The 20607-nt window shown below is 40.5% G+C and overlaps 1 protein-coding gene and 1 non-coding gene across 3 annotated transcripts in view; both read right to left on the bottom strand.

Annotated features, from left to right (window-relative positions):
• UBE2V2 (ubiquitin conjugating enzyme E2 V2) overlaps positions 1-6841 on the bottom strand; it is a 28889-nt gene extending 22048 nt beyond the window's left edge. The window contains exon 1 of one of the 2 annotated variants that reach the window (XM_008497567.2): positions 6690-6841. In XM_008497567.2, the coding sequence (XP_008495789.1) occupies positions 6690-6705 (16 nt within the window). In that variant the 5' untranslated portion in view covers positions 6706-6841. The remainder of the gene's footprint in view (positions 1-6689) is intronic. The other variant, XM_030445338.1, reaches the window with a different exon arrangement.
• A 3437-nt stretch (positions 6842-10278) lies between these two features.
• On the bottom strand, positions 10279-10351 carry TRNAA-AGC. The gene has a single exon. It is a non-coding gene; the product is annotated as a tRNA-Ala (tRNA).
• Between the last annotated feature and the right edge of the window lie 10256 nt (positions 10352-20607).

Below are 20607 nucleotides of genomic sequence, written 5' to 3'. Positions count from 1 at the left end.
CTTAGAAAATTGAGAATTTTATTGCTATTTCAATTTGTACAAAGCAATGGAAGTTAGGAAGCCAGTAAAGAGGTTTTATAACAGGTATCTGTCACCTTAAAACCCACCAGCAATACTGATTGTGATTTAATAGTCTACAGAATAAAGATTTTATCAGACAAATTAATCTTTCCAATTTCTCTCTTAAGTAGCTAAAAAAAACCAAACCAAACAACCAAGCTTGTTCAGTACAAACTGATCCCCCTATTAAAAACAAAGCTATGTAAAGGCAAAAAAGGCTAAAGGAAAGGTATGTAGGCAAATAGACTCAATTTTTCAAAGTTTCATTTTGTGTTGTCAGAGAAGAATAAGGTTTTCAAATACATACTTTTTAAGCTTTTTTTTAAAGTATGATGTAAAAAAAATTCTGTCCCAGATATAGGGACAGAAGGAGTGGGGATACTGGTCATGAAATGGCTTTCACAGGGTCTGCTTTAACAGTAAGAATAGTAAGAATACAATGTGACCCAGATAACAAGACTAGCATCAGGGATTTAGTGTAGCAAAGCTATAAAGCTGCCTAGAACAGGTTACAAGTCATTGATTAGCTAAGGGTTGTTCTAAGACTTGCATGAAGGTCCTGTCCAACATGACTCAGCATCCACCTACAGTCCAAAACATAAAGATCCTTTATCAATGTAAAGCAAATAACATGAGCCATTGTTATTTTTTCACTTACACAAAATAAGCAGGCATTTATGGATACTATCAGCCAAGGTACCAATCACAACATATTTAGTAACAAGAACTGCCATTACATTATTTTTGTGACAGTTGTACTTCAGTCTGCTATCTTCTATGTGCCATGGAACTCCAAATTATTTATTATTTTCAAGATCACAAATTCCACTTCAGTGAGACAAAAGGTTATAACTTCTTCCTTGGAAAAGTTCTAAATTATATGAATAATAAAGGACAATACTTTTACATGTATTGGGAAAACTTTTTTAATTTATTCAAGCAAATTCAAACACACTTAACTATCCATTGATGAATAGCCACAAATGCAATGAGATTATTTTTTTTATAGTCCAACATATACTGAGGCTATCTAGATATCAGACATAATTTTCCTCACATTTTTAAAATCTATTTGAAGCTTCTCATCCTGCTGAAATAAAGAATTAGTTTAGAGCTCTGAAGTCATAAGTATTGAATATTCCATTTGTTCTAAGATACTAACTAGAAATGATTTATAGAGTCACACAGTTAAAACACCACGCATTTTTGAAAAGGCTGTAAAGCAGAAGTTCATGTTATTTAGAACCAGTCTGACAGCCCCACAATCAGAAGTTTTTCCACTGATGTACTGATTTTATTCAAAATATTGTTTGAATTCTCTCTCATTACTGCCTTCCAAATGACAAAACCAAATACTCCTTTTGGCAGGACAGCATATAGCAAAACCCTTCTGAGTACCACGTAAGACAATGTTTGATGTTTTCCCCATAGCACCATCTTTCTCCAGTCCATGCTGAGGCTCCCACAGACTAATCCAGACAGCAAGGCAACAAAACCCAAGCCACGTAAGTAGCTGAAACTTTAAAGTTTTGGTCAGGATGAAAGCTGCAAGCTATAGTCTAGCAAAAACTTTTAAGAGCAGCAAAGGGAAGAAGGAAGGGTCTGACAACAAAACAAGGCTTCTCAGTTTCACAGCATGTCTTTTAACACTGCCTTGGGAAAAAAACTTCCATAAGGCAAAACACAAACACTAGCAAGTATGTCATTCAATTCCACCAGCTACTCATAAAACCTGGAAATCTAACTCTCACACATGAGAAGCCTTCTCACCCATGCTTAGATTTATAGTATAGAGCATCTTCCTCCAACTGCTGAAAGGCACATCTTCAGGAAACTCTGTGTGTTGTATCTTCACCCAGCATAAACTTTTCAGGATTATGCAGCATAGCTTAAATAATGAGCTTTAATTCTATGCCTCATAACAAATTTGAATTTCAAACAACCTCCTGAACAAATAGGAGATTACAAAGGCCACTTTCTTATCTCAGAAGTAAGGTGTACAGCCCATGAGCATACTCTTACACAGCTACTGTGGCAGAAAGACTTAAGCAGGGGCTTGTGTTTTAAGACAGAGTTGTAAAATACCAGCAACAAAGAAAGGAAAATGGTACAGACAAAGCTCCGGGAAGAAACAGAGTATCTTGCCTATATATGCCACAAAGTTGGAAAGAACTGATGGTCTATATTTAGTTTAAAAGTAATTCTTAAGCTAGATTGTTCTCAGCCCAGCTGAAGCCCATCTAAATCATTTGTGGCTTTCCAAGAAGTTTTTAAAGAGGCAGAACAATCACAGTTCCAATTCCTTGTGCATAGGACAGGATGGAAAACTGCCCCACACAGAGTGCCTGCTGCCACACAAAATACAGTATTTTACTTCTTTTTATTTGTCTGATTGCTTGCAGATTCAAGAAGTCTGTGCTTACAGAGCTAACATAAATACACAGAACAAAATCTGACGCCTGTAAAATTCTAAACAGCTTTTAAACTGACTTCTTGGGCACGTTCCAGATAAATGAACAATGTGATGCAGGCATAAGAGAGAAAAGGGGACCAAGTATTACTCAGTCTTGAAGGTAAAACATACATAGAAAATAAAAAATAGCCAATGACTTCCCCCACCAGAAGAAAAATAAAAAAAGAGAGGGAGGAAACAGGCATCCCACAGGTCAAAGGAAAAGAGAAGCTCACCTCTGCTATGTTTAACACATGAGTTTTCTAGATACAAACCTTAAATCATACCATCTCCTATATGGAAAAAAGTCTTTAAAACATTATTTCTAGATCCCACTTATTATTTCTCTGAATGGCTCTTAACATCTAGGAGTCTCCACATAGGGTATGGTGATCTATCAATCTCTATCCAACTAAGCACAGACCAGACAGACATCAGCTGGATTTGGAATGTAGAAGAGCTGCAAACGATTTAAGGGAAAGTATTACAAAGCTCTGTCTTACATTATGGAATCCTTTTCAACGAGAATTTTTTTGGGGGAAAAAAATCTTTAAAAACAAAGTAAAAGCCCCAATCACCAGGAAAGATACAGTCAGTCCTTCCTTCATGAATTAGACTGAATGCACTCAAGATTACTTCCAGCTCTTCATTTTTAGTATCAGCTTCCTCAAAGCTGCAGTCAAACACACTTAGACCTGCCTTCTCCACAGACCAGTATTTGCAAATAGACATTAAAAAATTAAGTTAAGAAAACAAGGCACTAGCATTGAGCACTGTGCCACTCCTGTTCAAAGAATCCCCTATAAACTCCAAGGGAAAGATAATTTTGCACAGACAACATAAGTCACACATAGGAGATGATTCATCCTTAAAAATTAGAATACCTGGAAATGAAAAGTATGGATTTTACAGGAAAAAAAAAATACCTGCCTGGGATCTAGTTGTGCTCCTTCAAAGCCATTAAGCACACAAAAAAGGCTGCTTGTGACTACATACCAGAAGTAAATCAGGAGTCTCATATATGATTGCTGACAAGATCAGTCAATTTTTTCCCTGAGCAGTTTCAGCAAAAAGGGGAATTTTCATTAACTTAGCCCAAATCACCCTCCCCCAAGCTACTGATGCCCTCCTTTGAAAAGGAAGGAGACAAAAGCTTCAATAGCCCACAGTTTGAGCACAGTATTAGGCACTGCTGCCTTAATTCTCATCTTTTCACACTTAAGTTCTAACTACTTAGACACATGACCACTCACTGCTTTTAGGACACATCCACATTTTACATGTAGATATACCCTACACACAAGGTAATTTTAAGTAAACCCCAAATTATGGAAATGCCAAAATTAACTCCTTTGATGATATTATTTCCTTTTCTCAAGTTACTCAAGAAACTTTAAATAGTATGCCTTGGCAAATTGTTTCTTTTAACTTGAAACCATGTTTAATTACATCTGCTGCTCTTTATTTTCAAAGAGATTAACAGAATGAATCTCCAGCTAGTCAATAGGAAACCAGCTGCTTCTAACAGTAGCTGTTCTTTTTCTTTTAAAAATTGACTTATTTTTCCCAAGACTCCAGCAGTACACATATAAACCCAGGCCCAGCTTCAACCAGGAGTAACAGCATTGGAATATTAATCAAACTGCAGCCTACAAATATTCATTTGTATGGTAGGCAGTATCTACATGTAAAGTTAGTCAATATAGATTATTTTAGAAGGCATGTGAAATTGAACCACTATATAGTGCTGACATACACAGTTTCACACATTAAAGAATAGCTACTTTCAAACCAAACCACCTGTGGTTAAAGCCATGCAACTATTTTATGTGATAGCTCAAAGAACTAGTAAGCCAAAGAAAGAAATCTCTGGGGAAAAACTAAGACAGTGGACCTGAGCAAAATCTTTGCTCTCCACTTCCTTGGGGCTAGAATGTAATTCCTGGACTTCACGCAAGTAAAATACTTTTTTTTTTTTTTTCTTGAAATACATAATCATTAGGATGAACTTCATAGCAAGAGCAGATTAAATCCAGAGCTAGGTTGAGTTAAATCTAATGTCTACAACAAATCACTCTCTTGACTCCTCCACAAATCAGTGTAACACATCTTCCTGTCAGAAACAGTTCTAGGTGAAGTCTTAAAAATCAAAATTCCTGTAGTGTGTAGAAAGAACAAAATGAAAACACACTCCCCATCCCTCAAGATCCACGCATTTACCAATAAAAAGCCAACCGAATTTTCTCCATGGGAGTATTTTGCTTTAGAGGCCCTAATTTCCCTACCAGTTCTGTTAATGATTGCCTGCTCGCTTCATTTTACTAAAATTATTTCATATTTTGAACATTGCATACATGCAGTACTAGCATTTTACACCACTTGGAGCAGATACATGTATAAACAGTTTTTGACAACTCCTACTTTTTTTTGAACTTTAGGTGTGGCTTATATTTCTCAGAATAAGTGCATACAGAACATCTAAAATATCACATATGAGACTCTGAAAAGTATTGATAGCAATAAATCTAAGAAAGTCTATTAAAAAACAAAATCTTCTTATGGCGTTGAATGTTCTGTGGGAAGAAAACAGTTTTTTTTACTATATAAATTTTTAGTAACTGATATTCTGCACTAGCCAGACTGAATGGACCATGATGCCAAGTACCAATACCCGATATGAATGGCTTAAACTAACTTTACTTGCTGTGCATTACAGGAAATCTCAGGCCAGAACCCAGACATAAACTGAAGTCTTTGGGAGCTGCTGCAGAATAAAACTAAAAAAAAAAAAACCCTTTTAAACTTAAGCAAGTCAATAAATTTTAACAAAATAGGATGCAGAAATACACAGCCAAGCAAATACCTAAGTCTCTGTAATACATCAATTTTAGGTCAGTTATCAAAAGTATCATGTCTCTTTTTGGATTGTGCTTTCCCAGAGTTGTAAAAGCTGCTCCACACCCAATTTTGTTGTAACCTTGCCAAATCCCACCCCATAAATCTCACATCCCTGGAGTCAAATCAGCAAGTGGAAAAGACTCTCCTGCCCCAAAAAATGTTCCCACACTCTTCTTACAGAATCAACAGTAAGGTACAAAGACGAGTTTCGGCACACAAAGGTTTCTTCTGCTTTGTTCCTAGTCTCAATCCCTCAAGGAACAGTGTATTGGGAGAAGAAATAAACTAATGTCCTATTTTCACCCTAGCCTGGCCACAGAGGTCAATTAATTCCTCTGTCCTAAGCTTTCTCAGGGGTGAAAGAAAGGAAAATGAGGCCTTGAAGTCTTCAGTTTCTTCTACTGGGGAAATGTCTTTTAATACATAAAGACTCCCATGAAGTGAAACTGAGACAGTGTAATTGTGGTTCTTAAAATTCTACATGCGGTACCTGAAGCAATATTCTTGTTCCTTTCTTTGCCACCACCTTGCACAGTATTCTGCCATGCAAATGCTCAGCACACACGATACTGATAACTGATGTGGGATTCCTGGGATGACTTGCAGCTCTGTGCCCTTACATTTGCCTATAAAAGAGACCCTTCGGTTCCACTGGCTGACCAGTGGAAAGGACAGCAAGATGCTTCACTCCTCTTCCCCACCACATTGAAGCATTTTGTCCAAAACACAACACGGGCCTGGCCCCTTTTCCCCTGCATCAAGAAGGAAAAGTCACAATCCTTTATTTTAGATTCTCCTATACCATGACTTTTATACTCACCAGATGGTACACTGGTGCACTTCTTTAGTACAAACCTTTTCCCTCCAGGATCTTCACCAGCCTAGTGACACCTCCTCCCTTTCCTATACACACATTCACCTATCCATTCCTTTCCTCAGCACATAAAGCCTCCTCTGTTTCATTACAGAACCCGGACCCCTTTCTCCCACCATTTATCCCAGGACCAGGCTCTCACAGGGTCGTCGCTACCCTACAGACGGGAGGGATCGTGCCTGGAGCATAACCTGGAGCACCCCCTTCTCCCCCCTTTCAGACGAGACCTCCTCCCCACTCCGCCCGCTCCCGTCAGCTCGCAACACCCCCCACTCCCCTAACCCCACTCCCTGAGAAAGGAAGAAACCCCCCCACGGGCCTTTGCCGGGGTGCCCCCCGCGCACATCCCCCCACGCCCCTCCTTCAGCCCCCAGCCCCCGTTCCGTCCCGGCCCCCCTCACAGACCTGTGGATCCCGCCATCTTCTCCGGTTTCCCCACACACTCACACACACACACACCGGCCCGGGCCTGCACGCGATGCGCGTCACTTCCGCCAGGCGCCCTCCGTCACTTCCCACCGGGCGACCGCAGGCTGGCGGAGCGGGCGGGAAAGGCGCGGGGGCGGAGGGGACGGAGGGGGCGGAGGGGGGCGGAGGGGGGCGGAGGGGGGCGGAGGGGGGCGGAGAGGGGCGGAGAGGGGCGGAGAGGGGCGGAGGGGGGCGGAGGGGGGCGGAGGGGGCGGAGCCCCGGGACTTACGAGCGGCCACGGGGGGGTCTCCCGCCGCGCAGTCCCGGGAATCGCGGAGCTGCCCGGTAGCGTCCCAGCCCTCCCCTTATAAACTGGCTGCTTTTTTTTTTGCTTTTTTTTAACTTAATTTTTAAATTTTTTTTTAATTTTTTTTTTTTTTTTTTTTTTCATCTGGCAGAGATCAAAAAGCCAGGATGCGGAACTTTTTTTTTTTTTTTTCCCTGGAACCTCTTCCCCGACCCGGAGTCGCCGCCATCCTTGCGCGTCTCAGCAGTCAGTCTGCCTCCTTCCTCTCGGTTTCCCCTTCGTTTGTCCCGGGACAAATCAAGCGCGGGAGTTGCTGTCTGTGTGTAACTAAAAATGATAAATCCATAATAGTTCTCCCACTGATCTCTGTCTCGTCAAGTTATCGGTTTTTTACCAGATTTACAGGAATAAGCAGGATTTCATCAGGGGAATTAGAAGTAAGCTTTTCAAGCACGGTGGAATCATTTTTCTTAAACGGCATTTTAATGATCTGTGGAGCATTTAACTGCATTTTAATGATCTGTTGTCACAGTAAGATGATTGTAAGAGGATTCTTTCTGTAGCCCATTTCAGTATTTCTTTTAGTGGAAACAGTGAGGCTACTGAAAAAAAAAGCTACAATATTTAAAGAATTTTCTCCTCTGTTACAGTATCGCCACGGAAAATATTGTGGCCTTGAACAGACGAACATGCCCTTGAACCCAGAAGAGTTGCCCCTCTTTTCCTGTTCTTCATGTTCAAGAACAAGTGCCACTGGGATGGTGGAGACCAGCACACAAACCTCACCCTCTGTGACCATCCTGAACGCAGCCAGGAGAAACGAAACAGATTTCCCCAGCCTGCGCTCCTTGCAGCAAAACTAGAACCTGCCTGACTCCAAGGCTTAAGGGAACATTACAGCCACCTGGTGCCTGCGTGCTTATTTTTTCCAAAGGAGTCTTTTGTATTATTATTATTATTATTATTATTTATTTTAATTTTTTAGCTGCTTCTAATCTAAGAATGAATAGTACACCTGTGTACCTTCTGAGGCATGATACAAATACAGCTGTGGACTCACCAAACCAAAGCTGACTTGTGTGCCCTGAAAACAGACAGTGTGTGGCCCACCTATGGATACACCCATCCACTAGATGTAGATGGGGTTTTTTCAACACTGAACTAGAGGAAAAATACTTGGCAAGCAAAAGCATAATGGTAATCATTACAGCAAAAACCTTTTTATGAATATACTGCCAAACATCAGACAGCATCCAGTATAAGAAGACTTCAAACTGCAGTGTTCTTAGCTCAGAAAACCACTGTGCTGCAATCATGTGGGAAAAAAAATTAAAAGTATTTCACAGAGTCAAGATTTTTGAGTGCAGATTCCACACGTCACCTTTTTGGTGTAAAACACAGTCTTCAGAGTTGACAGAATGATGGTTCCCAAGTGCCATCCCACCCGTGGAAATATTTTCTAAGTGATATTTGCAAAAAGGTATTGATAAAATAAAATTAAGGAATAATAAACAAGTTATTTGTGTAACTTGTTTAAGCTTAGTGTCACTGAGGACACTGAGTCGTTGTGAATGGCAGTAACAACAAAAATCAAACAAAAGATGAATTTTCATTACCCAGAGTGTCTCTATGCAGCTTCTGACTCAGAAAGCATGGGTAGACACAGGGCAGAACTTTGTTTGACACTGGGCTCTGAAAACTACTTACCCATCATCAGGTAATTTCCTCCTGCTGGCAGTGCTTTTGGGGGCTGGGACCCTTGCCTCTCTCAATGCAGTAAATTCTTCACAAGATGGTCAGCCTAAAAAGTAAGGGCATGAAACACCACATGGGACGAGAAAAAGCACTCGTATTTGTATCAGGGTGCATCTACAAGCCTGAGCAGACAGAAGAGTCCCGTTGTAGGAAGCCTGGCATAAATGTGACAAACAATCATTAGTCTAGAGAGCTTGCAGCCAGGAGCCGTAGCTCTGCAAGTGATTGCACCTCTACAAGAGATACACTGAATTCTTTCATCAGCGCACCACTTGCATCTGATTAGCTGAACAGAGCAACATCACCCATCCTCTTCACAAGCACAGGGAGGTGTTAGGTGTTAAGCAAAAACAGAAGCACATAAAACAGAAGCAATAATAATCACACAGAATACCACTACAGAGCCTCACTCCAAGCAAGTGGACACCCACATCATTCCCTGAGCCCAGAGAGAACTGAAGGCCGTAACACTTCTCCCTCCAATAGGCTTAATTTTGACAAGTATATAGCAGTCTGAAAGTCACAATACCCATTTTCTCTCCAATACATGGAGATTACAAGAAAAATAGGAAAATTCAATTTCTCTCCCATCCATCCAGAGGTTAACTTCTTTCTTGAAACGCCACTGGAGAATCTCCAAGCTCCCTCATCTTCTTCCCATGTGCTACTCACACGTTCATGCAGCACAGCATCTTCCTGTTCCTTAACAGGAACCCAGTTTCAGCTCATAATTTTTTCAGTTTCAGTTCATAATTTTTGTTTCTATTTGTTTTAATACGTATACTCCCAAGATCCTGGCTTAATGAAATTCACTGTATTTATAGGAATTACCTCTTGCTCATTTTCCCCTTCTGCCTTAACCTGGAATTACAAGCAGCTAAACACCTGAACAAGCTAGTAAGAAAATCCAATTAGAATAAAGAAATCTTAAGACTTAAGATGTGCAAGCACGGATCTGCAGGAGAAATTTCCATGATGTTTCACATATGTGAAATTTCATAAGCAAAGGACATAATCTTGCTACCGGGAGTGACAGAGCTATAGAATATTCTAGCCCATTGTTTCTAATAAATAGCTTGCACAACCAAAGCAGAACAAAACTAACGCCTATTATAGCAAAAACACGGGTTTTTTTTCAGTATACAGTGAACTGTAATATAAAATATAAATGTAATTAATGAATTAAATTATACAACAAGGATTTAAGGGCACATTTAAAAAAAAACACCTTTTATTTTTCTCTATAATTTATTCATGTCTGTTTTATTGCTGTATTAAGGTGCCACTACGATTTGCTACTTCATGCAAAGGCTGTGGGGTTTTCTCTCTGGCTGCAAAAGAACAAACATTTGCATTTGAAAATTTAAAAAATGAGGTACTTAAAACAATCGTAATTTTTTTTTAATATCACGGTGCTTCCGGGTTTATTTACATCATTATATGAAGAAAATTAGGAGTCAATAAGAAATACGGGAAAGTGCCGTGGTATAATTTATCATGAAAGAGAGGGTGAAAAAAACATCTGGAGAATGCGGGCATCGATCCCGCTACCTCTCGCATGCTAAGCGAGCGCTCTACCATTTGAGCTAATTCCCCTCCCGACAGCCGTGGCTTTGGAACCCCTCCTTCGCCACTACCGACTCACTACGAGCTGACACTTCCCCGTTTCGCTTCTAGATCTGTAGTTTCCTGCCGAGTCATTCCTCCCGCTCACCCGCCACCGATGGGACCATGCGGTACATGGCTCGGCGTGCACACTACCAGTATAACTTTATTAATCCTTCCTGCAACACGAGTCTTCGTTGTTTAGCTGCTTTCACACAAGAAGCTCTCCAGAAGATCAAGTTCCTGACAAACCAAACCTGTTACTGGAAAACCCCCATACGCAAGAAGAACCTGGTACTGGAAATGTTACATGAGTGAAAAATATTATTTATCTTCTTGAAACAGAGTCTTATAGTCAAAGCTCATATATATATATATATATATATATATATACTTTTGGAAGGCATCTAGCTTCTCTGGGGTGACACAGTTAAGCGAATTTAAAACCATGCCTGTAGTTTCCTTATTTATTACCTTATCTTTCTTTATTTATTACCTCACCAAATGCACTTCTCTATAACCAACACATTACTTTTTCCAGCCCTAAAAACACTGACTTTAGTAAAAAACGAGCACACCAGAAGCAAGGCAGACCCTGGCATGACCGGGACGCGGCGCCCTCTCCCCGGGAAGCCGCGCTGCCCCAGCGGCCCAGGGTCCGGAAGGAGCGAAGCTCTCCCGCCTCCCGTAGGCCCCCGGAGGCGAGTTCTCTGCTCGTCCCCGGGACTCGGCCGTCACTCTATCCAGTCTTGACTGCATTTTCAGACGCTGTACGCCTGCATTTGCTTCTTCGGAACCCCTTCGTCAAACCCTTGTCCTCGCTCTTCCCGAATTTCCCTGCCACTCGTCCCCCTCCTTCTCCTCCATCCCCTCCTGCCCCCAGCCTCCTCCGTGCTGCTCCCTGCCCGGAGCCCAGCACACAGCCGTGACAGGAGGGGGAGCTCAAAGCTCTCTGCTAGCAAACAGCCGCAAAAGTAAGCTCGACCATGATGTGTTGGCAGTCTGTAACCCCCTCGCACATGCCTGGACTTCATCACCCCTGGTTTTCGAGCTCAACCAAATCCAGGCCGAGTTCATCTTTACAGCTTCTCACTCCCAGCTACTTTAACATGTATCTACTATATGGTGACGTTCTGACTGTTGCTTTAACTTTTTCATTTAAAAATAAAAGAGATCTTTCTTGTTCTGTGTCAGCACCACAATGATTCCTTGCTAAATTAAGATTCCTTGCTCCAGAGGAGTACGACTGCAGAACGAGAGAGGAATTACTCATCCATCAAGTCAAGCTAAGAGGCAGCCAAACCAGAACACGAGTGGAGGTGAGATTGCCACTGACTGGTTCCTACCTGGCTCGTCTTGTTTCCACACCATCCTACTGGCTTCTGGTGACACTGAATCTGCTCATTTATGTACATTGGTCCTGAGACATAATGGGTGGCTTGGAGCTACTGTACATCCCCATTCAGTTGTTCCTGGACCTGGTTGCTTTGGCAGGTGGCAACACAAAATAGGAGTAAGTGGCAGTGACCCGGTGGTGTTACTCTGTGGGGCAGCCTTCAGTGGTTGACAACCTTCTGCATTGGTTTCCTACAGATTTCCTGATGGTGCCAGCCACAAGAAAATTGGAAGAGAAAGAAAGAATAATGGTATTCAGAAGAAAACACAGTTAATTGTGAGCTCTGAGAGCGTGAACGGTGCGAGTGAGAAAGATAATCAGAAAACTTGCTGCTGTGGATTTATAGCCATCTGTACATTTAAGCTATGCTAGCTGCTTGTTTGTTTGTTTGTTTTAATACTCAAGATAGTCCTGCCAGAGCTAAAATGAATGACTTTTTTAGGGGGAGTGAATGGTTGTGTATAGTTTTTTAATGTTTGTTGAATGTTTTAAAGATTAAAAATAGCATGAAATTGATTTATTTGTAACACTTGTGAAGTAAGGAGAGATCTTTAGCATATAAATAATTCCTTTTTCTATGACAGCTACTAGAACATGAACAGAAGATACAGCATACTGTGTTGAAACACACAAGGTGCAAAACACTAGAGCTTTCAAAACAAAAGAAGTCCTTGTTTTTGCAAATTTATTAAAGCCATTGATCAGATACTGGTAACAGAAAGCTTAAGGAGACACTTGGAAGGCATCATCACTGTCAAATCAGATTTACATGAAAGAAAAAAATATTAATCCAGAGCAGAGGTTTTTGATAGTTATGAGGAAAGCTGCGAAAGCTGCAAAATCTGCATCCAGGTTTCTTACTTGGAGAAGTTTTCCTATCACAAGCCTGTCATTTGTAGCAGAAGCTGTGATACAAAATCCAACTGAAGTAGGGCAGGTGTACTTTCAAGTGGCCTTGTTTACAAAAAATCGACCACCTCTAGACTCTCATCTCAGTCTGATAGCATCTGCTTACTCAATCACCTACAGTAATGTAGAGTGAGGTAGCTAACCAACACTAATTATGCCCCAGTAAAGGTCCATGATTTTTACAGGGATGACAAAGAGCATAACTAGACCAAGCATTCCTGAGTAGCTTGCTGGTTGGGTATTGTTATTTTAAAATAAAGGCTTTTTCTTTCTTTTTCTTCTTCCTTTCTTTTTTTAAATCACTTTATTTTTGTCTGTAACTTCAGCAGAGATAAAGCTTTTCTCACTGAAGATATTTAGAGATGGTTGCTATCAGTTCTAATGCTACTATAACCTTAATTGACTGGTGAAAATTCAAAGTCTGCTTTGATTTTGTTTCATGTTGTCTAATACCATTGGCATGTTTTCCATAACCTGTTATTCACTTGAATAAGGTGCTGAAGCAGACCTAAGTTTACTAACAGCCTTCAGCAAAAGGAGCAAACCTGAGCTACAGAAAGGCATTAGCTTGGACACTGGAAAATCAGCTCATCTCTTGCTGAAATTTTCTACTTTGCTTTCCCCTTTCTTCCCTTTTGAAGGAAAAATACTTAGCAATATACAAGGATTACAAAGTCCAAAATGTGAAGGAGATGAGTTATTCCCAAAAACTTTCAGAGACACTGAGGAGGAAAGGAGCAAGCTGGCACACCTTATTCTACACAATTTCACTAAATCTGCTAGCAGGACAGACTAAAAGTGGGTTTTCCTGTCCTTTAGTGAAAATGTTTTTTTTCACTATCAGTTAAGCTGATGCTTGAAGATTCAAAGGCCGAGACTTTTCTGTAGCACACAGGAAGCTTTTACAGTTGCAAGCCAGTCTGAAGCTTAAATAAAAGTAACACAGAAAACAGCAGAGAAAGAGAAATTGTAGAACCACGCTAGTGAAGAGTCCCAAGTGCTGGAAACTGCTGGGAATGTAGTTGTAAAATACATAGATTAATATACATATTTTAAATACTTATTATTATATATACTTAAATACTTTAAACACTCCTTAGATTAATGTACACATTTTAAATTATTTTTTTCAACCTCCACCCTCAAACCAATTTCTAGGAAAATGCGTAAGCATAAACCTAGTTATTAATTGACATTCTGAAAAAACCCAGAATATTTAAAGGAATGCTCACTCAGCTGTTACTCCTGCAACTGACAGACATTTCCTTTGAGAAATCTAGGACAAAATCCTCTCTTCCCAACATTGCCTTCTCTCCCCCCAAAAATACATTAAGAACTTTAGCACTGGGGGCTTAGGAGGGGGAACACCTGGGCAAGGCTTTCCTTTTGAAGCCTCAAAGCCATCCCTGTGATAGCCTCAAGGACCAAGCCAGCTACAGCATCTCCTCAGCCATGGGACTGAAAGCTCCCACTGCAGCCAGAAGGAAAAGGAGGAGGAGGAGGAGGTGGGCAGAGTGTGGCTGTGGAGAGGGAGGGAGCACACACACTGCCACAGAAGGTCCCAGCACAGGGTGCTCCCTTGGCACCTTCACTTTGTGCTGGTCATGGGGGTGGTTGCTTGAAGGAGGAGGTGCAGTGGGTGTTGGTGTTCCTCAGGAGGAAGGAGTGGCTTTGTGGGTTCTCCTGGTGCCCATCCTACTATTGTATGGTGCCACCCTGACTCGGGCTCCAGCTCTCCGTGGATTGCTCTCAACACCTGCTGCAACACCAGACTGACATTGTGTTACTAAAAATTTACTAGCTCTTGGTTTCTCTCTCTTCTGATCCTGTTCAACCAGAGTTCACTCCGATTGGATCATTGACCCAAGAAAGAAGTGGAGGAATCAGCTTGGAGGATAACACGGTTTGAGGAACTTGAAGTGGGTGCTAATTCACACTTGTGTGTTTTTAATTTGGCTTGGGTGTGGTGTTTTGGGACTATACCTGCATTCTGAGGACACTGAAAGCAGGTAGGTCTTCTATTTATAGGTAGGGTTTCCTTGTTCTAATTCTAAAATTACTGTATAGGATGGTGGCGTATAAATGCAAAAAAAAAAAAAAAAAAAAAAAAAAAAGACAAGCTTCTAGATTTTCATACGTACCTAAGTAATCAGAGTATAAACATACATTGAATTCCAGTGTGTATTGTACACCTCAAACCTCTAATTTTTTGAACAGTTGAATGGAGGCAATTTTTTTTTAGCAATTAATAAAATCTGCATCAACAAATCAAGAGCAGAAATAGTTCTGGGAGGGTGTTTCATTTGACTTATAAAAGACCTCTGTGTGGCTTTTTGTGTGATTTGTGGTACGGCTTTTTTTTCGTTTTTCCCAGAGGAGAATGTTGATTTTGTTGCCCAGTTCCATATCTTGATACTGATTTTCCATAAAGTTGTTTCAGATGTCTAAAATGCATTGTCTTCAATGCTTTAAATACAGATATGGATACAGATTTGGAAGTATATCTATTTGTTTTAATAATATGTATATCAATATGAAGATTAAACTAATTTTTAAAAAAATTAACATACTGTAGCTGTCCTTGGGTTATTTTATCACTGCTTAATTTATAGTAAGTTTTGGGTTTTTTTTTATTTTAAGTAAATTTCCCCCTACTTGTTATACTAAAGCCTTAAGGCTACCATTGCTTAGTAACAAAAATGTTTGATGGGCAGCAGTACTTACCAGTTTGTGTGCAGTTTTAAACCTGATGGGGTTTCCCTTAATTGAACCCTGTAGGTGTACCTTACCATTCAAAAGCTGGAATCATGAAACCCTGTTCCTGGCTCGGCTGTGTTCATAAAAACTTAATGGAAACACAATTAGAAGGCTTCTGTTGGATTGTTTGTTTTACAACATTGATGTCTTAAAAACTCTGGTGATTTTTATTCTGAAAGAGTACTCGGGAAAAAAACCCAAACATACAACAAAAATACAAATTAAAATCTCCAAGGGTTACAGTTGTTTGGAGGTTTTTAATTGCTTTGAAATACAAAGCTTAGACTTACATACTCCTGTTGGGAATCAAAATGTGCATTTTGTCTGCAGTTTATTTTAAATCTCCCATTTTCATCAATCATACAGAGAGCAGAAGGCATTCTGACTAAAACAAGAAAATATTGAGTGCAAATTTTAGTAATCAAGCCAACTTATTTAAATAAAGCTAGTCTGATACTATGGTATTCTGAAATGTATGTGGAATAACTGTGGTAAAACCAAGTTACTTATAGAAGTGGAATTTAGTCAGTTCTATTGTTCTGGAGTGTTTTCATCATAAGGAAGTGCTGTGTTTCTGGTTACTATGGGACTCAGCAAAGGAACTTCTGGACCTTTCAGAGCTCTTGGTGCAAAGATCAAACTGGTCACGTGAAGTCATCTCAGAGCAGAACCATCGAGCTTGCTTAGTTTGCCAGACATAGTGACTAGTGGAGCTTTCTGTCTGTGAATTGCTGAAAAGCCTGTGGTACCTGCAGAATAATTCCAGCTGTAAGAAGTTAATTTTCTTCTAAAAACTAATTTCAGATGTTTCTTTCCATATTTTAATATGGGAAGAGAAACCTTTTTTCCCCAAGCCAGTTGTCTCAATCAGTGTGAGGGAGCAGATAAGAAGACATCAGAGTTTGTTAAAGGGAGAATATGTTCAGGACTTCTGCTGTGGAGATTTTGGGTGAGACCAGTGGTCCTGATCAGGTAGTGAGGAAGTTGGCATCTTGGATGCCACGGCAGCATTTCATAAAGAGAGGTTAGCATTAGTGATTTGTAACTAATGGGAGTGCTAATTTGTGCATTAGATCTCTTCTTCATCTGATTAATGATAATCAGTGTCTTGCTTCTTGTCCTTCACCTCTTCTATTCTCCTGCCTTCTCAACAAGATTCTGGTTTCTATTCCCTATGTTACAACTGGTTTACTGTTCCTAAAATAATAACTCGCAAAGTTATTATTTGGATGAAAAAAGCTCTGAATTTATCTGCTGCTCTTCTACCTTAAAAGTGAAGTTGCAGCAGCTGGCCTACTTAGGCTTCCCTTAGCTAAGCTGTTTACAAGTTTTATGTTCTTTCTTTTGAAGTACTGTGTTTTCTGAGCCATGTCATGCTGTGAGGTTCCTAAAATCTGTTCTTAGTGTTTAAGAGTTCTATGCACATGGTGTTCAGAAATTACAGATACCATTACAGGCAAAGGAAGAAGAAGGAAGGGATTTATATTGCTGAAGGATGATGCTGATTTGGGAAACAAAGTCATTCAGACATTGTCTTAAACTGTCAGTGGAATTTGAAAGAAAAGGGATGAGGTAGTGGTGCTGCCCTAGAAAACCAGAAGTGTCTTCAAAGAGTAGCCCCTTCCTTCATGGAATCATGAAGGTTAGAAAAGACCTCTAAGATCTCAAGGCCAACTGTCAAACCAACACCACCATGCCAACTAAACCATGTCCTGAAGTGCCATGTCCACATATTTTTCTGAACACCTCCAGGGATGGTGATTCCCCTACTTCCCTGGGCAGCCTGTTCCAGTACTTGGCCACTGTTTCAGTGAAGAACTTTTTTCCTTATATCCAATCTGAACCTTTCCTGTCACAACTTGAGGTCATGTCCTCTCATCATTTCCGTCTCTTCATGTGGGAGAGTAGGCTGATAGCCATCTCACTACAATCTCTATTTAGGTGGTTGTAGAGAGCAGTATAAGGTCTCCACTCAGCCTTCTCTTTTTTAGACTAAACAACCCCCAGTTCCTTCAGCCACTCCTCATAAAGAGGAGTTCTCCAGACCCTTCACCAGCTTTGTTTTCCTTCTCTGGACACATTCCAGCACAACGTCCCCTTGTAGTGAGGGGCCCAGAAATAAACACAGCACTTGAGGTGTATCCTCACCAGTGCTGGGACAGGGGGACAATCACTTCCCTGGTCCTGCTGGCTACCCTACTCCTGATGCAGGCCAGGATGCTGTTAGCCTACTTGGCCACCTGGGCACACTGCTGGCTCGTGTTCAGCCAGCACACTCAGGTACCAGCCACTCTTCCCAAAGCCTGCAGCATTGCCTGGGGTGGTTGTGACCTGAGTGCAGGACCCAGCACTTGGCATTCTTAAACATCATCCAGCTGACCTCATCCCCTTGATCCAGCCTGTCCAGCTCCATCCTGTTCCATCCTCCTGTCCTCGGGCAGATCAACATTCCTGCCCAACTTAGTATCATCTGCAGACTTCCTGAGGGTGCACTCAATCCTCTCATCCAAATGATTAGTGAAGATATTAAACAAGTCTGGTCCCAAGACTGAGCCCTGGATTTAACTCCATTCACCACAACTCTCTGGGCTCAACCATGCAGCCAGTTTTTAACCCAGCAAAGAGTACACTTAACTAAGCCCTCCTACTGTTGGAACTTTCTATGGAAATAAAACCATTCCCACACGTACAAATGTAAACTTGAGATGCTCTGCTTTAAATCGTCTTCTGATAGCATGATAACACCTTTTTTTCCTTCCCTTTTTGATATTCTGCTAGTCTTAATGCCACAAGACTATGTTCTCTGGGATCTTCTGTAGCCACACACAAAAAATTAAAAATAAAATTGAGTAATGCATTTGAAGAGATCAGTTTTAAGTTAGAAAAGCACAGTGACCAGATGCTTAATTCCTAGGGTTGGACAGGAGAGTCTGAAGGAAATACCACACAAATAGTTGTTTCTGTGTTAAAGTTAGGATGGCCAAATATTTAATGTTTTTTAAAAAGCATGATTACATGCAGGTTGATTCTGAGGGATCTGAGGCAGTCTAATAAACCTCCACTGTCTTTGAATCTGTAACGTGTGGTTACTGCCACGTACTGAGTTTTTGAATGCAAAGAACTTCCACAGGCATTCTTCTTGAATTATATGTGGTACAGGAAGAACTATGTATGCAGAGGATGACTTAGAATATATTCTTTTAATATTTGGCTCAGCAAAATTTTCTAAAATTTGATGGATACAAATATAATAAAATAATTTATTCTGAAATACTATTCAATCAAATATTGTTAATTAAATATATTTAATTAATGTATTCCTACAAATAATGGAATTTGTTTATTGTACTTTCTGAAATTATGGAGTCCTTGCAGAGGACAGAATTGAGAGATCTTTTTATGTCAGTGTGATTCATGTGTCCTTAAGGATCTTGGGTGGGCAAAGCAAGGAAAAAACTTCAAGAGAGTTGTTTCTAGAGTTATTTAATAAACCTATTTTTTAAATGTTTTTCCTTTGAAAAATAAAATCCCAGATTATTACAAGATTTCTGAAAGGTTCATTCAAACGTCCCTTCCTCTTTCTCTTTTTACAGGGAAAAGAAACACGATTCCTCAAGGTTCCCTTTCTGAAGGGTTTTAACAAAGTGAATAGTGTGTCTTTGCACTACTGCCAGTTATTTGTTCTTTTTATCAATTTCAGTGTTATTTTCTGACTAATTAATAGTTAGTTCACTAGTGATTCAGAACATACATAAATGAGGATCCTTTCCAGCACTCCAAATCTGCAGCTATTTAGTGCAAATATAAATACACTGGATATGGCTTTAGTCCTCCAAGTTAAAGGACTAAATAGAGAGTAAAGGAGTGAGAAGCCGAAACTCATGAAAAATGTTGCTACATGATTGTCGTGGTGTGTCAGTCACCCCCGGGGTAACAAATCTGCATTTTCCAGTTCTAGAAAAGTAGATCTCTTTTGCTAGATTTAATTCCATTTTATGACTGTGTGAAACCATAAACAGTTACCTTTTTTCCCCCCTCCTGATGCCACTTTCAAAGGGAGGAGACTGCAGGATGTAACTTGGAAACACTGGATGCCTTACTTTCTTTGTGTTTTCTGACTGATCTTGCAGAGCTGAAACCAAACCACTGAACAGATTTTCCCATTTTGGCTTCATTATACCCGTGACTTTTATAACAGTTTAATTATGTATTCTTGATTTTTATATAGTCACACCTTAAAGATTCATGAGGCACACAAATAAATAGTGTGCTCGAATACTTTTTTTCCCCCCACTGTTCCATTTGTCTGGGTGCTTTCCTCCCCCCACCCTCTTCTTTTAACTTGGGCCCAGGCTCTGTTGCCACAAGAGGAAGAACTGGAAGAACTGCTTATTCAGTCACATCTTTTACATTGTAATATGTGGAAATGAGTAAAGTCATTCAGCTGATTCTCTTCCACTGAGGGATTACAAATAGGAAGAATATCTTTTAGAAAAATAAAATCTTTAAATAGATCCAGATTTCTCTAGACAGTCATAATTGTTTTGTGTGTGAACATAAATCTACAGTTGCTTGGGAATGCAAGGCTTCTGTTATCCAGATGCAGCTCAGCTCAGCTGTATAAAACATGTACTGTCATATCAAGGAGCCCAGATTTCATGTTAGAGAAAATTCCCACCCAGGCTGTCAAAACCAGTGTGCTTTAAGAAAGACCTGTTTCTCTGGTAGAGAAACAACTGGGTTCGTCTCTTTTCCCAGGCAACTCTCAGCAAGACAAGAGGGCACGGTCTCAAGTTGTGCCAGGGGAGGTTTAGGTTGGACATTAAAAAGAATTTCTTTACTGAGAGGGTGATCAGGCATTGGAATGGGCTGCCCAGGGAAGTAGTGGATTCTCCATCCCTGGAGATATTTAAAAAGAGACTGGATGTGGCACTCAGTGCCATGGTCTGGTAACTGCAGCGGTAGTGGATCAAGGGTTGGACTTGATGATCTCTGAGGTCCCTTCCAACCCAGCCAATTCTATGATTCTTTGATTCTCCATTTTGCTTAAAAACCTGTGCTCTCGTATTGCCTACCAATGGCTTTGGAAGGGGTTTAGGACTCGAGCAGTGGGCTCTCACTCACTGCTCAGCCAACCGCGTGATATTGGGGTAGAAAATCAGTGTGATTTGGGGCAGAAAGTTTT

Source organism: Calypte anna, chromosome 2 (genome assembly GCF_003957555.1).
Source record: "Calypte anna isolate BGI_N300 chromosome 2, bCalAnn1_v1.p, whole genome shotgun sequence".
Classification (NCBI taxonomy): Eukaryota; Metazoa; Chordata; class Aves; order Apodiformes; family Trochilidae; genus Calypte; species Calypte anna.
Note: the sequence above shows the minus strand (reverse complement) of the source record. Positions and strands in the feature narration are given on the sequence as shown.